An 18,476-nucleotide genomic window follows, 5' to 3' on the forward strand; every position below is an offset into this window, starting at 1 on the left:
ACCTCACATCTTCAACCTCTGCCCTCCGCGAGGACCTGTTTGCATTCTTGCCACCTTCTGCATACAGCATCTCCTCTGCCCGGGGAGAGGAATGTTAGAGAGCAGGATGGTATGGAGCTGACCATGCACATTCCTGCCCCAGGGCCTTTGCCCTTCCTCCCTCTTCCCTCTGCTGGACTTAACCTCCCCTCCATCTCCACAGGGCCTGCATCCCTCTCTCCTCAGAGAGCCTTCCTCCTGTGACACTCTGGCCCTTCTCCTGCTTAATCTTCTTTGTAACACTTGGCTGTTATGCGCAACTAGGTTTCTGTGTGTGGGTGCACACATACATGTCTGTGCATATGTGTCATTAGAAACACCCTGGGAGGCTGGAAAGCCCGCCCCTTTCATGGCCCCCCACCTCGCGCACCCAGGGCCCTCACGCCCCCTCTTGCCCCAGGCTGGTCCTCACTGCTTATCTAACCCGGGCCGGTTCCCTCAGAGCAGGCAGAGGGAAAAGGTGGCCTGACTCCGCGGATTCTCATCGCTTCTCCAGCCGTCCCGCAGGGCTAAATTCGTGTGTTTGTGAGTCTTGTCTTCCCAGACTGGACTAGCTTTGGCGTCAGCCTGGGACCCACAGCCTGCGACAGCCCTCAGCCCAATGCCCCGGAATTCCAGAGGTCCCAGGTGACTGACTGTCTTCATCTGGAGCCAGCCCCCCTCCCCCACCTCCCTGCCACCCCTTCCCCATCGCTGCAGCTCCTGCTGCTCCTGCTGGGGCCCGTGCCCCCCAAACCGAAAGAGGGGGGTTTCTCCCTGAGGGATTCGTCTCATCTGCAGCTCATCAAAGTGGTCGGTACTTTCAGAATAAGACTCGTATTCCTTTCGAGGAAGCTGGAACAAGTTCCTCTGGGAGGGGGCCTGATGGGGCCACCCCACGCCCTGGGCGACTCCTGCCTCCGCAGACGGGCCAGAGTAAGCGTCTTTCAGTGATCAGCCATCCCAAGGCAAGGCTCAGCTCCCCGCGCCGGCGCAGGCTTCGGGGCAAGCTTGTGGACTCTGGCGGTGGTGGCCCGGGAGCCCGGAGGGTGTACCATGTTAGGCTATGCTCACCTTCCTGCACAATGCTCTAGCCGCTCTAGCTGTGCCTTCGGCTGGGATACTCCTGCCCTCTCCCCATGGTCCCTCTGCCAGCGGAACCCCTGCTTGTCCTGCAGCTCTCTGAGTTCTCTGAGTCTATGTCAGGGTTCCAGAAGCCTTCCCTGACTCTCACATCTGGGTTGCCTTTCTATGAGCTGCGGCCTGAAAGAGAAGGGCTGTGCCTGTTGTGTCCACTGATATTGTCCCAGGGCCGCCCAGCACCTGGCACACAGAAGGGACTCGGTAAATCGCCGCTGTAAAGTGTGAGTGAATGCTGTGTGTGCGTGTCTTACAGAGCCTTTGGTCTGGGGAACCCCGTCTCCTAAGCCTTTCGCATTCTCTGTATCCCAAGGTAAAGGCCTCTGTCTACATCCCGTGCTGAAGAGGAATGTGCATGAGATGCACCTTGACCTGACTCTGAACAGGAGTCAACTGGCTGTTTCAGCCTATTGGAGGTGCGGGAGCTCTGCCGGGAGGGGGTGGGGCTGGAATGGCTAGGAGGCTCCTCTCCTGTCCTTCCCACACAGGAGCAAGATAGGCTTGCCAGGTAATACAAGATATCCAGCTAACAAATGACATATGAATACCAAACAAATGACAAATACATTTTCGGTATATTACACATCAGTGGAGCATGATGATGCCAAAAACAATACTAACTTCGAATTTAACTGGGAATCCTTCTTTCTCAGTCTGGGAACCCTAGTAAGGGCAGCGCTGAACAGCCTGGTTCCTCAGGGGCATCTGAGACCCTACTCGTGAAGTACATTCTGCTCTCTTGGTTCCTCCTATTAGTTAAATAAATGCTTTTGGCCAAAGAAGAGGGTGAGCGCCCGCTGGGGTTTCCCAGTGCTGTCAAGAGCACAGTTAATGCAAAATCCTTCCCTACAACTCAACCTCAACCCCACTGGACTGGACACTTAGGGAAGGCCTCTCTCAGGAGTTGACATGTGAAGGAATAAGCCAAGTGATGACCAGGGCATTCGGAAGGAGAGGCAGGAGTGTATCTGGTGAGTCTAGTGTGGCTTTATGAGTGCGGTAAGGGGGTGGGGGTTGTTGCGTGGAAAATGCCCTGGGCCACAATCTCCGTCCTCAAGAAGGTGCCTTGGTGCTGCTCCTCTAGCCTGCTCTCATCTACCTCTCTGCCCCCCAGCTGAGGGTGGAAGCTTCTGTAGCTTCCGCGGCAGAAGTCTCAGCAGCAGGCAGTGGGGGGAGAATGGGAGGGTTTGCCATCCTGGGTTGGGGGTTCTGGGGCTTGGTGGCTGTCTAGTGGGATCACCCGCTCTTTAAAATGGACGAGTGGAGCCCTGAGTCCTTAGTGCTAAGTCTCTGTGTGGCTGGTCCTCAGGGAGGCACCTCCCCTCCATCAGAGCACCACGGCTCTCGCCTCCCCACTATAAGCTGGCAAGGTATTCACTCCCTTCTGAGAGGAAAACGCTGCTGCCCAAGCCCATAGGACCATGGGGGCAGGTGGAAGAAGGACTCAGGGGCCCCATCCTGCCTCAGCAGGCGTCTCTCTCCCAGCTTCGGAAGGGGCTGAAAGCTCTACACAGGGAAGCTCGGCACTCAAATCACAGAGTTCCCAGCAGGCTCCGCTCCTGTGCCACCCTGCCCACTCCAGTCCTCCTCCTCTAGGCCCAAATATACAGGCCAAACAATGGGAAATGGCTCAGTTCCACATTTAACACACAGAGCATTTGTTGCCTGCTGTTTGCCTGCTGGCACGCTAAGGAAGCTGTTTCTTAATTTAAAATGTCCAATAACTCCCTCCAACTGGAAAGCTACTCCAACAAATTTATGCTGTGGCAGGTTTAAGCTTGGTTACTCTGAGGGGTGGGCCCTGCTCTGTCTGCCCCCTTAGAAGATGTGACCACGAGAGTGGGCACCCTTGGTGTCTTGCCATGGGCTTGAGAGTATGTTCTCTCTGTAAGAGGGAATTAGATCCCCAAGCCCCCTTTGGCCAGGGTCCTTCAGGAGCCCTTGGCCACTGCCCATGGGAAACCCACAATGTGGGAGGTAGGGGGAGGGGGAGGGACACCCTGGGGGAGGGGTGTCTCTTTTACAACTCCAGGGGAGGAAACCCCATTTCCCTCCTACCCTCAGGCTCTTGGTGAGCCTTGCCAAGCAACTGACAGGAAAGAACCTTTTGTTCTGAGCTTGTGAGAAGTCTGAGCTGGACTTGTTATCTACCCACAGCATTTCCTGGATAGGGGGCTGCGGTAGGGGCTGGCCCCCAGCCTTCGCCTTGGCATCCTTCTCTCAGCTGTTAGGACAGAGGAGGCTGCCGCTGGTAAGATCTAGGCCTTCAGGAGGGCTGGTGAGAACTGGTATTTATCCTTAGGCTGGTTTGTCTGGAGGGTGGGTAGTCAGTCTCAGACAAAGTCCCTTAAGGAAAGGGTGCGAAAAAAGCCACCGTGTGTGTGTGTGTGTGTGTGTGTGTGTGTGTGTGTGTGTGTGTGTGTGCGCGCGCGCGCGCGCGCGCTCGCGTTGGGAAGGCGGTACTGGGGAAGGGGTGAGTCCAGCCTTGCCCACCAGTGACATCCCCCTCCGGGCCAGGAGGGAGGGGTGTGTGTCCCCCAGGGCTGCGGAAGCGTCAGCGTGGGCCCAGGCCCGGGCCATGTCTGACACCTAGTGGCCACCTGAGACTGGGGCGGGGCGAGGGGGAAGGCGGAAAAAGGTGGGAGGGAAGCGGAGGGCGGGCGTGGAGGGAATCAGGAAGCGCGGAGCCCACGCCTGGGACTGCTCTCCCGGCCGGCAGCCCCTTCCCACGGCGCCCGGGCCTGTCCCCGTGCCCATCCTGGGTCCCGGCCCCTGTCCCGCAGCCCATCCCCCCGAGCAGCGCCCGCGGCCTCCGCGTCAGGCCTGGGCGGGAGGCCCTCACACCCACCGGGTCGCAGACCCCCTTCCGCCCTTGAACGCGCCCCGGGTCGCGAGGCCCGGATTTCGAAGGTTACCCGAGCTCGGGTCCAGAAGGCCGGGGTCGCGGTGGCCGCGGCTGTAGCCCCTCAGCGCCCCGCGCCGCATCTCCTTCGCGCGGCGTTAAGGTCTGGGCCCGGGATCCGGCGGGGTCCCGGTCCCGAAAGCGGGGCACTAGTGGGCGCCGGGCCCTGCCCCGCGTGCTGGGACGCGCAGGGGCACTTCCGGCGCCCCCTGCCCCCAGTAATCCTCGCCGCACCTCCCACCTCGCTCCCCACCCGCAGCCACCGCCCTGTCGTCATGGCGACGCCGTAGCTCTGCGCGGGGCGCGGCGGGCGGAACCCGCCGAGTGGCAGGGGCGCGGCGCGGGGAGCTCGCCTGCCCGTGCGCGGTGAGGCGCTGCGCGGCGGGGACGAGCTTCGGGCCCTGCGCCCGGCCAGGTAGGCGGCCGGGGCGGGTGGGAGCGAGCCGAGCCCCCGCGCGGAGTCGGGGCGGGGGCCCAGGTGTGCCCGCAGCGGAACGCGCCCGCCCCCCGGGCCGCCGCGGGTCTTTCTCCAGCCCCTCACCCGCCAGCGCCCCCGGCCCTCGCCTCACCCGCCGTCGAACCCGCGGAGCAGGGCGGGGGTGGGGGGGGGTGAGAGAGCAGGCCGTGCGCCGGGCCTGGGCTGTCGGCCTCGGGCCCTGGGTCAGCCTCCGTACCAGTCCGCGGAAGTTAGACCCGAGCGCCAGGTGACCTCACGTTTATCTAGGGGCTCACGCCTGATAGTTGGCCATATTCTAGAAACAAGGTAGACGTGGATCAGCCAACATTTGCTACGACTGTTCTTTGGAAACCTGAAACCGAGACTGGCCGAACTGCTTTGCCCGTGGCGGTTCCTCCCTGAGCCTGCCTCTCTCCTCTTGCTGAGAAGTACCTAGCCGAGGAGTTCCTCATTTGGGAAACCCTGGCTCATGGGGTTGGCCCTGGTGGGCCCAGAGCTGTGGGCACAGCGGGCACGGAACGGAGTCGAGGGTGGGGGTCCGCTGCTGCCTTTGACGCCTGGGTTAAGACAGAGCCACCTCCCGTCTCCACCTGCTCTTTCCCCCAGGGTTCCCGCTGGACCCTCCACCCCACGCCTTTCTCCTTGAGGTTGCCCCTCTCCTCTTATACGCCCTTCCTTGGCAGTGTTTGAGGAGTTGCTAAGTCTCATTAAATGAAGCTCTGTCTCAGGACTTCTGGATTCGATTCCTTTGTTTTCATAGCAAATGAAGAAATGCCAAAGCTTTGCCACCTTCTCACAGATCTCTTGATTTCTCTTGAGACATTGGATATGAGGCAGAAGGTACAGAAAGAAAACTTGTAAATGCCAAGGTGAGACCCACATAGAGAAGGGGTGCTGCAAACTGCCACCACCGTCGCCCACCCCCTATGCAGGAGAAGCCTGCCATACTGGGAGGGGGAGCCACCCCTGCCTGCCCCACAGCTTCCCAGCCCTGGCCGCTTTCCTTGGCCCAATATGGGGTGGGGCAGCAGCACCAGGAGGCACTGGTGGAGGAATCGGCCCCAGATCCAGGGGTTTCTGTGCCGTGGGGGACCGGCCGGAGAGTAGACAGAATTGGCATATGGATTTATGAGAGGGGTAGTGCTGTCTGCTGCCTTCTGGCTCTCTTTGGCCCCAGACCTCTATGTCAACAACTTCTGATGTGTGACTCTTCCCAAGCTGCTATTAGGATCAGATTTATTCTTATTAGATTGTTATCTGAATGCCTACCATGTGGCAGGCACTTTGCTAGACTCTCGTACATAGTTATCCCTCTTAATTTTTGCTAGGCCAGTGAGTAGTAAGGTGGGACTTGATGTCCCCTATCTCCCTGTTGAGGAAGCAGGTCCAGAGAGAGGACTTGGCTTGACCAGGAGCACGTAAACAGTAGGGCTGGCTTTAAAATCACGTGTGTTTGACCAGAGCTGCATTCATGGGTCCCAGGCACTTTTGCCTTGGTGGGACCCTTTTTCCACCAAAAATAATAACAATTTAAAAAAAACCCTCTATTTTACAACTGTGTTGGTATAAAGCAGATATAACCCAGGCTGGATTAAAAATTAAAGCATTTTCTTCAACACTGAATTTGTTTTTCCTCCTGATATAGCAGAAATCTTAACAGTTTTTGTGGGACCCTACAAGGATTGGGAACCCTGGAGCCAGGCCCACTGTACCTAATAGAGAACCAGGCTCAGTGTTTGACTTCAAGCTTTGCTTTCCTCCCGCAGGCTACTTGGGGCCCTGGCTGACACCTCAGCCTTCATTTTGCCTTCTATTCCATCACTTTCTAGGATATTCTAGGGCAGTTGAGTTGTCCCCTCCTCCCGGCACTCACCCATCAAGAAAAGCTCTAACTTCTGTCCCCAATATAATCTTCTCTAACCCAATTTTAAAACCCGGCTGTGGACAAGGAGGGCTGTGGCCAGGCCAGGCTGCCTGCTTCCAGGCTCTAGGACAGGCGCAGTGTCTGGTCTCCATAATGAGATTAGACCTGGTGGCCTTTAAATGAAACTGTGGACACGGGGAGAGAGAGTGATTCTGAGCACAGTCAAGCCCTGCGGGTAGCTCCTGTGCCTGTTTGATTGCATTAAGTGGATCCGGCCTGCAAGTGTATGTGGGAGGGGCAGGGTGGGGTGGGGGTGGTGTGTGACTGTCTCAGCCCAAAGTTCCAGAAGCTGCCAAAACTGTCACCCCCATCCTGTGCTCTGACAGGAAAGAGAGTGGCTTTGGAAGGGGCTGTAAGAGCCTCCTCTGCTTCTAAGACTCCGGTCTGCCTATCGGAGGAGAGCTTTGGGGTGGAGAATGGCAGCTTCCAGGCCCTCGGTGCTGCTGCTTCTGCTCCGGGAACAAAGGCCCAGAAACCACCGTCATTGGGGGTGGGGGGAGCATCCTGTTTGGGAAGGGAGAGAGAGTGTTGTCACTGTCTGGATTGGGAACCGAAGGCACATGATTCAAAGGCAACTGCTTACTAGGGGAGTGACTCGGGACTGATTTCCAAGTTTACACATGCAAAATGTGTTTGTGGGTGGGTCAGTTTCCAATCGGACTCAGTGAAGTGTGTTCTCTTTCCAGCATTGGAAGCAGGCCCTCCTTGGCCAAAGATAGGTTGTCCGTGATGTTGAACTGAATAAGCTGTTGTTGAAGGAATCGTTCAGGTCATGTTCTGTAAAGCACAGAACCACTCACTGCTTTGTCTTTTTTGTGAATCTGGATTTTTCACCCTTGGAGTTTACTGACTGTGAGGCCACCTGGAGGCAGGATGGTCTTGCTTGGTGTGAGTTTTCTTGCATCCCTCATGCTTGGACTTAAATCACCTTCACACTGAAAGGAAGAGTGGAGGAGACAGCTTGGGCTTTCGTAGTTCCAAAGGTCATTCTTTATTGCTGGTTTCCTCTTTGACACCTCACCACCCAGATGCCTAGTTCCCGGCACAGATGGGGAAGGGGAGCTGCCTTTGGAGCAGCTAATGTAAAAATCTCATGGATCGGCTGTTTGCCCTCCTGCCAGCCCTTCGCTCTTAACTGCCTGTTCCCATCCTGCCTTCTTCTCTCCCAGGAGAGCCCGCAGGGGACACCAGTGCTAGACGTGGTGATGGGCCTCCCTTAGGAGCCTGGTTTCCTGAGAGGTGAGGGACACAGGAGGACTGGTGTGGGACAGAGAGTCTTCTTGCTGCTCTGGTTCAAAGTGACTTCTTTGGCAAGCGCGCATTCAGATCGTTGATTGCTTTCAGATCCACCCTCCATGCTGGGCAAAGCCACGCCTCTGCCCGATGACCAGCTGCTGGGGTGAGTCACCTCCCTGTGTTAAAGCCGATGGATAGTGGCTAGTGCCCTTGGAGGCCTGAGTTGAGCTTGCAGCCTGAATTCTTACCACCCTTTACTAAAAAATTCCGCATCTGCTCTGCAGTTCGTCTGCAAGCTTCCCGAAGGCAGGGATCCTGTCTTACCTGTATAGCTCCATCATCTCGTAGTCTCGCCAGCATACAGCAGGTGCTCACTGAACAATTGCGTTGAGTAGCTATTCGTGGCTGGTAATTTGGGGCATGTCATGTATCCTCTTTGAGCTCCAGTTTCCTCACCCATTAAGGTGGGACAACACTCCTGTTATCCTAGTGGTATTGCGGAGGTTAAGCCAGAGAAGGCTGAGCACAGAGAAGGGGGCTTGCAGTCTGTTGGGAGCCATCCTCCCAGCCACACAGGCAGGCCTCTCTGCTCTGTGCTCTGCTCCAAACAGCATTAGGGTTCGGACTTCCTGGGGAAATCAGGATGGGAAATTACAGTGCAGAATTTGTTCAAGCCCCCCATTCGGCGGTTTCGATTATTCCAAAGTGCGTTTCCTTTTCAGCGCTACCAGCCACTTCTCCAGTTCTCAGCGGGCAAAGACTGGGTGTCGTGCAAGTTAACTCAGTCCCGACACTGTTTACCTGGAGATTGCGTCAGAGCCCACAGGTTACGGGTTCAGTCCCGCAAGACTGCTCCCCACTTCGGATGCCAGTTGCAAATCCAGGTTCGCCCATGTGGCTCTGACCCACCTGCTGTGGATGAGAAGTTCCCCTGGCCTTCTCCCTGGGTTCAAGTAATTTGCTAGAGCAGCTCACAGAACTCCGTGAAACATTTTACTTAGTAGATTTGTTTTAAAAGGCTATGACTCAGGAACTGCCAGATGGAAGAGGAACATTAGGGCAAGGTCCTGAAGGTCCTGAACATAGGAGCTTCTGTCCCCGGGAACTAGGGTAGCCGTCCTCTGGGAAGCTCCTTTTGGATTTTACTGAGGCTTCATTACTTGGACAGGCTCGATTAGATCATTGGCCATTGGCCATGGAACTCAAATCTCCAGCCCCTCCGCTCCCTAGAGGTTGAGAGGGTGGAACGGAAGGTTCCAGCCGTCAATCACGTGGTTGGTTTCCCTGGCAACCAGCCCTCGCCCACAGGTTATCTAAGGGCTCGTTAACAAGGCAGGTTTCTGGCGTGGTTGGGAAATTCCAAGGGTTTTAGGAGCTCCATCCTATATACTCCTTCTCCTAAGTCACAATCTCACAGCTCTGCAGAGACCCTCGCTTTGATTTCTGCCTGTCTCAGTAGGAGGCTGGCTGGCCTGGCCACGGAGTAGCTCCGAGATCCGGGAGCGACAGTTCCTTTGCAGCCCTGAGCTCCCACTGCTGTCGGCGGTCATTCAGCTCGGGCTGCGGAAGCTGTGGTAGGTCTACCAGCCGCAGAGCGCGTTCCCTGTGCTCTTTCTCCGTCAGAGCTAATCAGGTTCTGACTGTGCCCCAGGCGTTCTGGGGATGAATCTAATAAAGGGGAGGAGGACTGAGAACAGGTGACCCGGGGACAGCAGCTGTTTGGTAGATCTTTCCCGTTCGAGTCAGTGCACGGCAACAGATCCCGGAGTTGATCCAAGGAAGAGCGGGACGCGTGGCCTGCCTTGCGCAAGCTCCCCGGGCAGGTGAGCAGAGGGGCGCAGGCGAGCTTCCCGGGAGGCAGACCGCCGCGGGGTAACTGAGCCCCCCCGGCCGGGGTTGGCGGTGCAGAGGACCGGCCAGAGATGAATGAAATGCCGGGTTCAGGTTGTGGGCCGAGGATGGAGGGGAGAGTGAATGGAGGAGGTGGGGGGCAGGTGTGCGAGTGGCGGGGAGCAGGGAGTGAGGCCCGGCAGTGTGAGGCAGAGGGTGGTAGGGGAAGCGAGAGTCTCCTCTGAGTGGATTTGGTAAGAAAACCCGGGGCGCACATGGAAACGGAGTTGGGAGTTCGGATGGTGTTACAGAGGTGGCATTTCACCAGCAGGCAGGGGCGCTGTTTGTGTGGGCTGGGGCGGCAGGGGGGTGTAGAGATTGGAGCAGAAGCCCCATGCCCTGGTTGGGGTGGTGGCAAGGAAGGTGGCCAGGGGGGAAGTGATGTGGGGGGGGGGCCCAGGGGAGATCCTCTAGCATTCGGTGGCCACGTCTGCCAGGTGCGCGGTCAGGAGCGGGCTTGGTTGTCAGGGGGAGATGAGTTGACTTTGGACGCGCTGCCTTTGGAGTGTGTGTGGGTTGTCGGGAGAGGCGAATGGTGGGTGGCTAGAAATGGTGTTTGTATTTGGGGGAGAGCACAGAACGGGTCTTACATTTAGGAGTTACCCGTGTAGAGGTGACAGATACAGAGACAAGAGTTTCAGAAGCAGAGGGTTGTTGTCCGCCAGGCCTCTGGAAACAGGTGTTGCTACCGGCTGTGGGAGTGTGTTTGGAAGATGATTTGATAAAATGTCAAAAACCTCTGTTCTCCAGTGAGGAATTAATAAGACACATGTGCAAAGATGGTCACATAGCATGGCTTATTTAGTAAAAAACTGGGAGCTAGCTAAATGTTGAACAACAGGTTCAGCAGGTTGGTTAAAGCACAGAACAGCCGTATCCTGTAATCTTGTGACGTCATTGAAATGATGGCATAAAGTAGATGGATTTTCTTTGACATGATGAGATGAGTATGACCTACTATGAAGTTAAAACAGGTTAGAAATCAGTAGGATTCTGTTTCTATAAAATAATGTATATATTTCTAGAAAAAAGTGATATAAGGACACACACGAAAATGCTGATTACTTGTAATTTTTCCCTTTTTTTTTTTGCTAATCTGTATTTTACTGAAAGAAGTGTATTAGTAACACTCCCCACTGCCACTGACTTTTTTTGATGGTGAAGTTGACAACATTTGTCGGATATGGCAGAGAGAACTGGGGGGTAACCTCCCCAGTAGTCGTAGAACACCAGGCCGACTGGACACAAGTTCTTGTGCCGTACAGGGTAGAGAAAGAGCACACGCTGGCTGTGAGCAGGGGACCATAAGCCTGTTAGGCGTGTGTCTGCTCTGCTGTCTTTCTCTGGGATGTTTCCAGCAGTGCTAGGCGAGGCCAGGACTGGGGACGGGGAGAGCACCTTTCTGTGGGCACAGGACACTCCAGCGGCAAGTCAAGGCGGATGGAGGCCATCTTTTGTTCGTGCCCAGGCTGCCTCTCCCTCCTGGGTGTCTGGGCCAGGGCTGGGCTCTGGGTCAGGAGAACCAACCACCGGCTGAAGGCCGTCCTAACTGGTGGGGGGTGGGGAGGAGACCACCAGAGGGGTGGACTGGGCAGAGGAGCCGGGAAATGCGCTGCACACACACACACACACACACACACACCCCACCCCCCTCCTGGAACTGCCCTTTTCTCATCTGTAGCATGGGTCCAGTAACTCCCTGCTTACGGCCTCACACAGGCTCACCGGGAGCGGAGTGACGTGTATGAAACACCAGGAGCCCTGCACGCGAGGTGCTGTTCCCTGTAGGGCTCGTTTCTGGTGACTTTAGTTTTGGAAGCGGCAGGTGAGCCGGAGTGCGGATTGGCCTGCCCTGAGCAGGGCGGGGGAGGGGAAGAGGCAGCCGCAGGGAGCAGGCTGCTTGGCTGCTCCTGTTGCCCGCGTGTGTCGGGCGAAGCGGGGTCCGAGCGCATCCCTGCTCTAAGCAGGGGGCCTGCTGTGGGAAGGGCAGGACGCCTCTTCATCTCGGGCGGCAGGCTTGCACGCCGGGGCGGGGAATGCACCCGATGTCCTTAGGACACACCTGGGGGAAAACAGTGAGGAACCCTGTTCGTTCGAGGGGTTTCCTCACTTCTCTGTCCCTCGTCTGTGAAGCCCCCTGAGAACACCCGGGGCCTCATGAAACCGAATGTAAAGCCAGGTGCGGGCTTTACACCTGCTCCCATCCGAATTTGGGGGACCTTCACTTGCACCCTCGTGGCCTCTCTCAGCCGGTGTCTGGCCCGTCTCCGGGGAAGCGGGGCACCTCTGCCGACGCACTAGAGACTTGGGGTGGCCGGCTTCAGCACAGGGGCCTGGGGGAGGGGGGAGGGGGGAGGGGGGCGTTGCGCTCGGCCTTGGGAGGCCGGGGTGTGGCGTGTGCTGCTCTGAGCTGTCTGTCTCTCCTCCAGCAGCTGCCGCAGCATGGACCGTCCGGCCGGCCTGGCGGCCACGCCCAGAGCGCTGCCTTACTACGTGGCTTTCTCCCAGCTGCTGGGCCTGACTGTGGTGGCCATGACGGGGGCTTGGCTCGGTCTGTACAGGGGCGGCATCGCCTGGGAGGGCGCCCTGCAGTTTAACGTGCACCCGCTCTCCATGGTCATAGGCCTGATCTTCCTGCAGGGAGACGGTGAGTCCCGCCTGTGCGCCCGGAGCCGCTCCTGAGAGAGGCTGTTTGCACAAACACTCTTGTCCTGAGGTGGTTCCACAAAAGACAGGAAGGAAGCTGGCTTGGAGCCTGGGGACACCAGGCATCCAAATCCAGGGGCCTGAGGTGTGGGGGTGGCAACTCCTTTCCTACTTGTCCTGGTCTTTCACAGGAGCATCCAGTGGTGTGTGTGCTGCTTAGAGCAGGAAGCCCAGGGTTTGGGCTGTGAGCTGAGGCCAGCTTCTGTGGGGACAGTTTGATACCGGGAGAAAGAGGGTTGGTTTCAATGTGTGTGTGTGTGTGTGTCGGGGGTGGGTGTTGGACTCGGCAGAGCTGAAGTTCCTTTCTGAAGGAGTGAGGCTGTGCTTGGCCCCCACTTGCTTCTGTGGCCTTCTCCTCTGCTAAGGAGAAGTCTGGATCTGCTTGACCCATTCTTCCTAGAGGTGGTCCCGGTGACAGCCACTCCTGCAGCAGCAGCCGCTCCGCAGAGGCATTCCCTGTGCCACCTGGGTCTGTCTGGCTCGGCGCAGTGACGGGGTGGGGAGTTAGCTTCGGACCTGGGGGCTCCCTGTCTCCCCGTCTAGGGAGCCTGCTTGGTAAAGGTAGTGTCTGCTCAGGCTTCCATCCTGGACTATTGATCATAGCTAAGAGGTGAACGCAGAAGCTTGGTGACACCTCGGCATCACTGTGTGATGACCTTGACCACACAGCCTGGAGCACACGGCACACTTGACAAGGAAGTGATGGTGGCGGGGGTGCTAGGGGACACACATCCGGGGACCCCTGCTGGGCCCCACGGAGCCTTGTTTTCTCTCCCCTTGGCTGTGGCTGGAGGACCTTGACAAGCCCTTCATTCTGACCGCCTCCCCCAGCCAAGGGGTGTCTCCTTGGTGCTGGTGGCAGGCCGGCCTCACGGTCCCTTTCTCGCTCCCCATAAGCCTTGCTGGTTTACCGGGTCTTCAGGAACGAGACCAAACGCACAACCAAGGTCCTGCATGGGCTGCTGCACGTCTTCGCGCTCATCATCGCCCTGGTGGGTGAGTTCCCTGGCACGGGCGCCCCCTCTCCCCACCTCTGCTTTGGACTTGGGGAAGTAGCTGCTTGATCCATCTGGTCTCCACGCCAGTTCTGTTACGGTCCCCTCCCCGGCCCTCCGCCCCCGTCCGGGCATCCCCGGCTGGGACACTGGGTGCTGGCAGCCATCGAGCTGGGACCAGATCCCAGAAGTGCCAGCGAGTCGGGTTTCCCTTGGGTCACCTCCCCGGCAGCCCTGTCCTCATGCGGCCCCTCTCCCCGGCCCAGGCGTGGTGGCGGTGTTCGACTACCACCGGAAGAAGGGCTACGCGGACCTGTACAGCCTGCACAGCTGGTGTGGCCTCCTCGTGTTGGTTCTCTACTTCGTGCAGGTGAGGCTTCAGCCCACGGCGACGGGGACGGGGGTGGGGGCGGGGGGGGGGTGACGACACGGGTGTCCCACCAGGGCCCACTTCCAGGCCGTGTGTCTGAAAGTGAAAGAGGTGCTTTAGCACCGCCGGTGGCTGCCTGGGGACTCTGAAATGGGTGCAAAAGCCAGGATTTCCCAGGCGAGGGTGCCTCAGAGCCCAACTGTGTGGCCAAGGCCTGGGGGTGCCGCGGCCGGGACCTCCGCCCGGGCACCCAAGCTCTTAGGGTGAAGGGAGCCGGCCCGGTGGGCGCAGGGGTTCTGCTTCCTTGCCTGTCGGCGTGTCCTGGGCTCCGTCAGACGGATGGCCAGCTCCGTCTCTGGCAGCCCCTGCCTTTCCTTGCAGTGGCTCGTGGGCTTGAGCTTCTTCCTGTTCCCCGGAGCTTCGTTTTCCCTGCGGAGCCGCTACCGCCCGCAGCACGTCTTCTTCGGCGCCGCCATCTTCCTCCTGTCCGTGGGCACCGCCCTGCTGGGCCTGAAGGAGGCGCTGCTGTTCAAACTTGGGTGAGCCTCCTCCCCGCTGCTTTCCCCCGAGTTAGCGAGTTAGCGAGGCAGTGGTTTTCCTCCCGGGGCTGGGGTGGGGATGCCAGGCCATCTTTCTGCTGTTTCTGGGTGCGGAGGGCATTTGGCCGGACGGTGATCCCTTGGGGGGCTTTTCCCTTCCGCCCAACCCCGCAGGGCCAAGTACAGCACGTTTGAGGCTGAGGGTGTCCTGGCCAATGTGCTGGGCTTGCTGCTGGTCGGCTTCGGGGTCACCGTGCTCTACATCTTGACTCGCTCTGACTGGAAGCGGCCACCCCAGGCGGAGGAACAAGCCCTCTCCATGGACTTCAAGACGCTGACAGAAGGCGACAGCCCTGGCTCCCAGTGATGGCCTGTCCTCCTCCCGCACGGAGGGCCCGGCTGTGGCTGGCCGCCGCAGTTCGGGGTGGGGGGGGGTTGGGTAGGCGACTTTCCCACGCTCTGTCGCGGCTCTGCTGGCTCGGTGGCTCCCGGGGAGGGCTGGCCAGTGCGGCGGGCGCATGGGGGCAGCGCCCCGTTGTGGGCTGTAGGGCTTGGCTTCCTCTGCTTTCCCTCCTTGTTGCTGCTTTAGAGTCCCGTTAGTCACGCACAGACCCGGCCCTGTTGTCACCGTCACCCCCTCCACTCGAGCCGCTTCGGGCAGGGTTTTGGGTGGTCAGTCCCGGCTACAGAAGCACAGATCCTTCAAGAAGACGCAGAGTGGCTCTCCTCTTGAGGAGTGGATGCTGGGCCGAGTCCAGGGGCTGCCAAGAGCACAAAGCTGTGGGAGAAACTGGGGCTTAGTGACAGGCCTGGCAAGGCCGAGACTTGCTTTGTGTAACGCTGAATTCAGACCAGAGTCCCGTCCGTCTGAATGACGCGTGGAGAATGGCCCCCACTTTGGCAGCGGAGCAGGTGATACTATGTATAAACTATGCTGGTGTCCAGAGCAAGGGTCCCCTGGAGAGGGGAGGGGCGGGCCCCTGGGAAGCTGTGGAGATGTGGCTTCGGCCCAGTCGCACTCTCAGCCTCCTCCTCTCCGGGCCTCAGCCCCAGGACGGCTCTGCCGGGAGAGGGCCAGGGCCCCGGCTGGAGACAAACTGTCCTTGGCGGCTGAGGGCCACCGAGAGAGGAGGCCGAGATGGCCCGCGGGCAGGCGTGCTGGGCTGGGGCCTGCTGGCTGCCGCCAGGCTCCCCGCCCTCAGCAGCCAGCTTAGGCTCTGCTCTCGCTCTGACCTCAGGCCCGGGGCTTCTCTCTCTCTCTTTTTTTTTTTTTTTTAAGCAGAAAGTTGCTGCTGCTGCTGCCCTGTTCCCAGGGAAGGCAGGGCCGCCCGCTCCTGTGCGGAGGAAAGCGCCCTTCTCCCCGCTGCGCCCGTCTCTGCGGGCGGTCGGGGCTGAGGGGACCCGGAGCGTCCTCCCAGCGGCCTGCCGTGCTCTGGGCCGCCGAGTCACTCTTCGGCTTCAGCCTAGAGGGAACATGATTAGAGCATTGACCTTGTGCTTCCTGGACTCGGTGAATGCTCTCTCCTTGTTTTCCTCCTGTGCTGGGCTTTGAGGAACATGACACAGTTTGAGACGGACACCGGGTACGTAAATGAAGAAATGCAAAGAGCTTTCCAAACCTGACCGCTGCTCCTTGGATGGTTGCCTTTTTCTCACCTCAGCGCTGCCTTCGAGAAAGGGGCCAGCCTCGTCTCGTGCTCCGGTTGCGAACACTCCATTCTGGCCTTGAGCCCTGCCTCCAGCGATGCCACTTCAGCGAGCAGGTGGCTGTGGTCCCGAGCCTTCCCCAGCAGGGCGGCCCAGTCCCCTCCGAGCCCCCTTCCCTGCTGCAGCCGGCCCGGCTGGCCGGGGTGTTCGCCGGTGACACGGTGCGCTCTGCCCGCACCAGGACCCCGTCCGTTCTCCCCCCGCCTGGCACGCGCCGTATAGCCAGATATTTTCACGTGGACAAACGCCCCCTTGGACAAACCCAAGTGCAATTGTGACTCTCCCTTGCCAGGACGCCCCAGAGAGAGACGGAACCTTAGATTTCTGGTAAAAACCTGTAAACTGGTCTGTTGGCCCGAGTGTCCGTTGGATGATTCTGGAGGCCCCCTGAAAGTGCCCCCCGTGGTTTATTTCACTTTGCCTGTGGCCAGTCGTCTTTGAAGTGCGGTGTAGCGTCGGTGCAACGGATGATTCAATAAACGTCTACAGCAGATCTCTGGCCTGCTAGCTTCATTAACTGTGGCGACAAAAAGGTGCTTCTAGAACAGTCAGATACAAGGTTAGTTCTACCAGGCTCGACAAACGGCACATCCCCCGGCTGGGCACAGAAGGTACAGTGATGCGTGCTGTCAGGACACAGGCTCGGAGATGGCCCCGGGGGCCGCTCGGTCTGTGGACCCAGTGGGGGAGAAACCGTTTTCTCAACCCGGAGAGAGTGGCCTGGAGGCTGGATCCCGGAGCCCAGTAAGGGCCTCGGCAAGAAGTTCTCCCCCAGTAACTTTCTGCCTTTTAAAAATATGTCTCTCTATTCCTTCAGAGGAGGAGCAAAACTTGGGGAACAAGTGGAGATTTTACTTGAGAGCCATTCCCGAGGCCCAGGCAGGAGGTGCGTTTATGGTGAAGTCGAGGGGGGTTTCACACGGGGACGCTCTGTGGGCTCCAGATGGGCACGTCACTGAGAACACTAACAGGGCCCTACGGCAAATCCTCTGATGCGTGATCCTCGGGTTACATGAATCCTTCCTGATACTGACTTTATTCTCCATATTCTTGAGAGGTCTTTGGTTTCTGCATCTGTGGAGTCTTGTCTCCTGAATCAGGGCTTCTGTGTGAAGCTTCATTTGCTTAAAAGCATGCAAAACACATGGCTTGGTACATGTCACAAGCTAATGGCTCGGTCAAGATCACAGCTGGCTCTCAGTGTGAGGGCAGAAGCCCCTGGACCCCGTGAGTGGCCCATGTCACCTCCGACTTCTGTGCTCGCCTCTGGATCCAGGGTCTCCGTGTTTGGAAATAGTCAAATGATCTCAGACGCGAAGGAGACGCCTCCCCTCTCCTTCACCGGCTCAGGGTGTCCCTCACCTGACTGGGTTTGGAACCCCTCGAGGTCTTAAAGTTTTCAGACCAAGCAGGTGGTTCCTTCCAGAGTCCTCTCCTGTCCTCTTTGAAGGTAACTCTGGCATCCAGGCTGGGGTAACTGCGTGCCTGGAGTTTCCCTGCTTCCCCAGCTCTGGCTGTTTTGGGGAAATGGGCGTAGTTGCACAACAGGGATGTTTGTTCAGCACAATGTGGTGTCTAGAGGAAGCAGTCTCCTTCCTTGCTCGTCCCTGCAGTAGACAGAGCGGTACCAGCGAGGAGGAAAGGCTGCAGGACTCCGGGCTGGCCGCTTTTGAAAAAAAGGTCTCGAGAGTCTCCATCCAGTTTCAGGAAACCTGCAGCTTCTCCACTTAGGATGCAGCTGCCTAGCTCTCTGGCTGGTAAGGATGGGAAATTCTGGCCAGATTGCTGAAGAGAAAATAAGCCAGTGGAAGCAGTGGGCTTCCAGCTCCGACCAAGTTCGCTTGGGGAACTCTAGCTAGGGCTGTTCCCTCCCCTCCCCTTGGGCCTGCAGCCTCAGCTACTAAAATCAAATAAGACACCTCAGTGCTCCCTTGGTTTGGAGGGAGAGGAACCCACTGAGGAAAAAGCCTCCCTCTCTCAGCAGGTCCGGCAAGCCTTTGCCGACAGGCCCACGGAACTGTCTTTCCTCAGCCACAGCTCTTGAGTGCCCGCCGCATGCCTACCACACTGCCCCAGCTCCGAGGGGGGTGCCCAGTCACCTCGCTGAATGAACACGAGCCTGGAGGGGTGACTGTGCACGTCCCACGGGAGACCAACCGGATCATCAGGAATCTGGCCTCCGCCTTCACCTTGGGGGAGGCTGTCCCTGGGGGAGGCTCAGCGAGGTCCCTCCTCAGCACTGCAGGACCGTGAGGGGAGGGCGAGCTCCAGGCAGCTCTCGGAAGGCGCACGGTACCGCAAGGAGAAAGCACCACAACACCGTGTTTTTCCAAGTGTTACCCTTTATAAATAAGTACATTTGCTTTCATACATACAGTTCATTGTACGGATGGCGATCTGTACACATGGGCAGGAAAATGCATTCATTTAACTTTTCACATCTATCTCACACAGCTCACATGTACAGACAATACAACTGCTCAAGCAAGTACAGCAAAGGAAAAGGTCTTTCCTTATACACAGGGGGCTAGATGCCTCTGTTGGGTGTGGGACATCCCCACTGCACGAGTTCACAACTGTGTGGTGTTCAAT

General features: G+C 58.2%; 1 protein-coding gene across 4 annotated transcripts; it reads left to right on the forward strand.

Annotated features, from left to right (window-relative positions):
- The first annotated feature begins 4,364 nt into the window (after positions 1-4,364).
- Positions 4,365-14,600, forward strand: LOC116875415 (cytochrome b561). 4 transcript variants are annotated; one of them, XM_032870884.1, is made up of 7 exons: positions 4,368-4,475; positions 5,278-5,386; positions 11,997-12,214; positions 13,171-13,269; positions 13,535-13,638; positions 14,020-14,177; positions 14,352-14,600. In XM_032870884.1, the coding sequence occupies exons 2-7, from the start codon at positions 5,379-5,381 to the stop codon at positions 14,542-14,544; spliced, it is 780 nt and encodes a 259-aa protein (XP_032726775.1). In that variant the 5' UTR covers positions 4,368-4,475; positions 5,278-5,378; the 3' UTR covers positions 14,545-14,600. The 4 variants fall into 4 exon arrangements, with proteins under 4 accessions (XP_032726777.1, XP_032726775.1, XP_032726774.1 ...); XM_032870886.1 differs by lacking the exon at positions 5,278-5,386 and having other exon boundaries at positions 4,365-4,475; positions 14,352-14,599; XM_032870883.1 differs by lacking the exon at positions 4,368-4,475 and having other exon boundaries at positions 5,195-5,386.
- The last annotated feature ends 3,876 nt before the right edge of the window (positions 14,601-18,476 follow it).

Source organism: Lontra canadensis, unplaced genomic scaffold (genome assembly GCF_010015895.1).
Source record: "Lontra canadensis isolate GAN:19392208 unplaced genomic scaffold, GSC_riverotter_1.0 scaffold41, whole genome shotgun sequence".
Lineage (NCBI taxonomy): Eukaryota > Metazoa > Chordata > Mammalia > Carnivora > Mustelidae > Lontra > Lontra canadensis.